This window comes from Antrostomus carolinensis, unplaced genomic scaffold (assembly GCF_000700745.2).
Source record: "Antrostomus carolinensis isolate BGI_N321 unplaced genomic scaffold, ASM70074v2 scaffold1120, whole genome shotgun sequence".
Taxonomy (NCBI): domain Eukaryota; kingdom Metazoa; phylum Chordata; class Aves; order Caprimulgiformes; family Caprimulgidae; genus Antrostomus; species Antrostomus carolinensis.
The window spans coordinates 4,922-6,644 of record NW_010288863.1 but is presented as its reverse complement, the minus strand read 5'-3'; the positions used below and the strand labels follow the sequence as shown (position 1 = coordinate 6,644).

Genomic DNA, 1,723 nt, shown 5'->3' with positions numbered 1-1,723 from the left:
CTCCATCTGCTCCCTCTTCTCACAGGCTGCCTGCAGCTGCGTCAGCGCCTGCTGCAGCTTCTCCACCTTCTCCACGTAGGCCTGCTTCCTGCGCAGCTGTGGGGGACAGGGGCTTAGCAGTGTGGGGGGCAACACACCCCCAGCCTGGGCTGTTGGGACCCCCCACGCACTTGTAGACACACACTGAGCTCAAGGATGGCTTTGGCCATTTGCTTTGGAGTTTCTCCAGGGGAAGGAAGGTGTCCCTTTGATGGGCAGGGGAAGGGCTCTGCAGGCACCGCTGGGGCAGCTCTACCCCTTTCAGAGGGAATGCTTCCCACACCTTCCACCCACTGGGGATCTGCTAGCCTTGAAACCCCACGGCCATCTCTAAGCAAGAGCCATCACATTGGTGGATACTCTTTGGGCAAGCACACAGGCTGGCCTCAGCTAAGAGGAACCCCAGTGGGTTTTATTGATTGATGACACTGGGCACATTGTCTGCACCCAAACAGAGTCTCTTTTTTTCAACCTGTGTATCTGTTCAATGCAGGTGGAGCAAGCAGCATATCCCAAAAGGAATTTGAAAGTGGACTGCAGACATTCAGGGTGCTGAGCAGCTACCCCACTTCTTCTGGGCTCCTACCATGCCACCAGGTACTTGGTGACACCACAGGGTATTGCAGTCAGGGCTCCCGGCAGGAGCTGGCAGGCCTGAGAGTCCTCGAGGGAAGAGGCTGCAGATGCTGGACATGCTCCACTGGGCACTGGGACAGGCAGCAAAGTCTGTGCTGAAATGTGACCCCCAGCCAAAATCTGGCACTGATTCACAGGGGCCAGGCACACCTGGGTGTCCATGAGCTGTCCTTGTCCCTGGGGAGAGTGGTTGCTGACTCAAAAACTCGCCCATGGGGCTGCAGCAGCAGGGTTTGCCTGCTCACCCCTTGGGCTGCAGTCCCAACCTTGGGAAACCCAGTTCCCAACTTCTCCCTCAACTTTTTGTCATGAATTTTCTCTTCACAATCATGAATAAATTTACCTTTCTAAAGATATATGCCTTGTAGTAGAGAAAGCAACAATGCAGAGAAACTGAAGCTGCAAACCCCAAAAGACCTTGACAAACCCCAAAACACTCTGGACTGAACCCCCTGATTTGGAAAGGGAGGGTGAATTGGTTGGAACGCTGGATCATGCAGACTTTGCCAAGCCTCAGTGGGACCCCGTCTGCAGCCTAGAGGGTTAATGGGGGATGCTTGAGGTCACTGTCATGGTCACTAAGATCCTCTTTAGGACTTCTAGTCTCTTGTCATTTATTTCTACACTTGTTTGAAACCTGAAGTTTTTCAGAAGCAAAACAGGAGGCAGAAAAATGCATTAACCCCAGGCTCCCCAGTGGAACTAGGTAAATAAGAGAGGCTGGTGAAGTGCTGTGAGCTGGCGAGGCCAGGGCCAAAAAGATATCCTAGTGCCTTCCTCTTTTTTAAGTACTTAAATAACTACCAAAATTACCTGCAATGTGGGTTATGATATAGGACCCATAGCCACAAAATATCTGTGTCTAAGTATCTAGGGGATGTTTGCTGTCTTGTTCCTGGGCATGTGGAGCAAATAAACACCAGTGCTGGGTCCTCTCAGCTCTGTGGGGCTCCCCTTCACCCAGAGTCCTCTGCTTAGCCCAGGACTCTCATGCTGCAAAGAAGTTTGGTTTTTCCTTGTGTGATGCTGGATTCACCTAGGTCCTCTC

General features: G+C 52.2%; 1 protein-coding gene across 1 annotated transcript in view; it reads right to left on the bottom strand.

Moving 5' to 3' along the window:
- Positions 1–1,723, bottom strand: part of LOC104524792 (angiomotin-like protein 1) — a gene marked incomplete at its 5' end in the record, with an annotated part of 16,589 nt that overhangs the window by 10,483 nt on the left and 4,383 nt on the right. The window contains one exon of the mRNA XM_010167780.1: positions 1–96. Within this exon, the coding sequence (XP_010166082.1) occupies positions 1–96 (96 nt within the window). The remainder of the gene's footprint in view (positions 97–1,723) is intronic.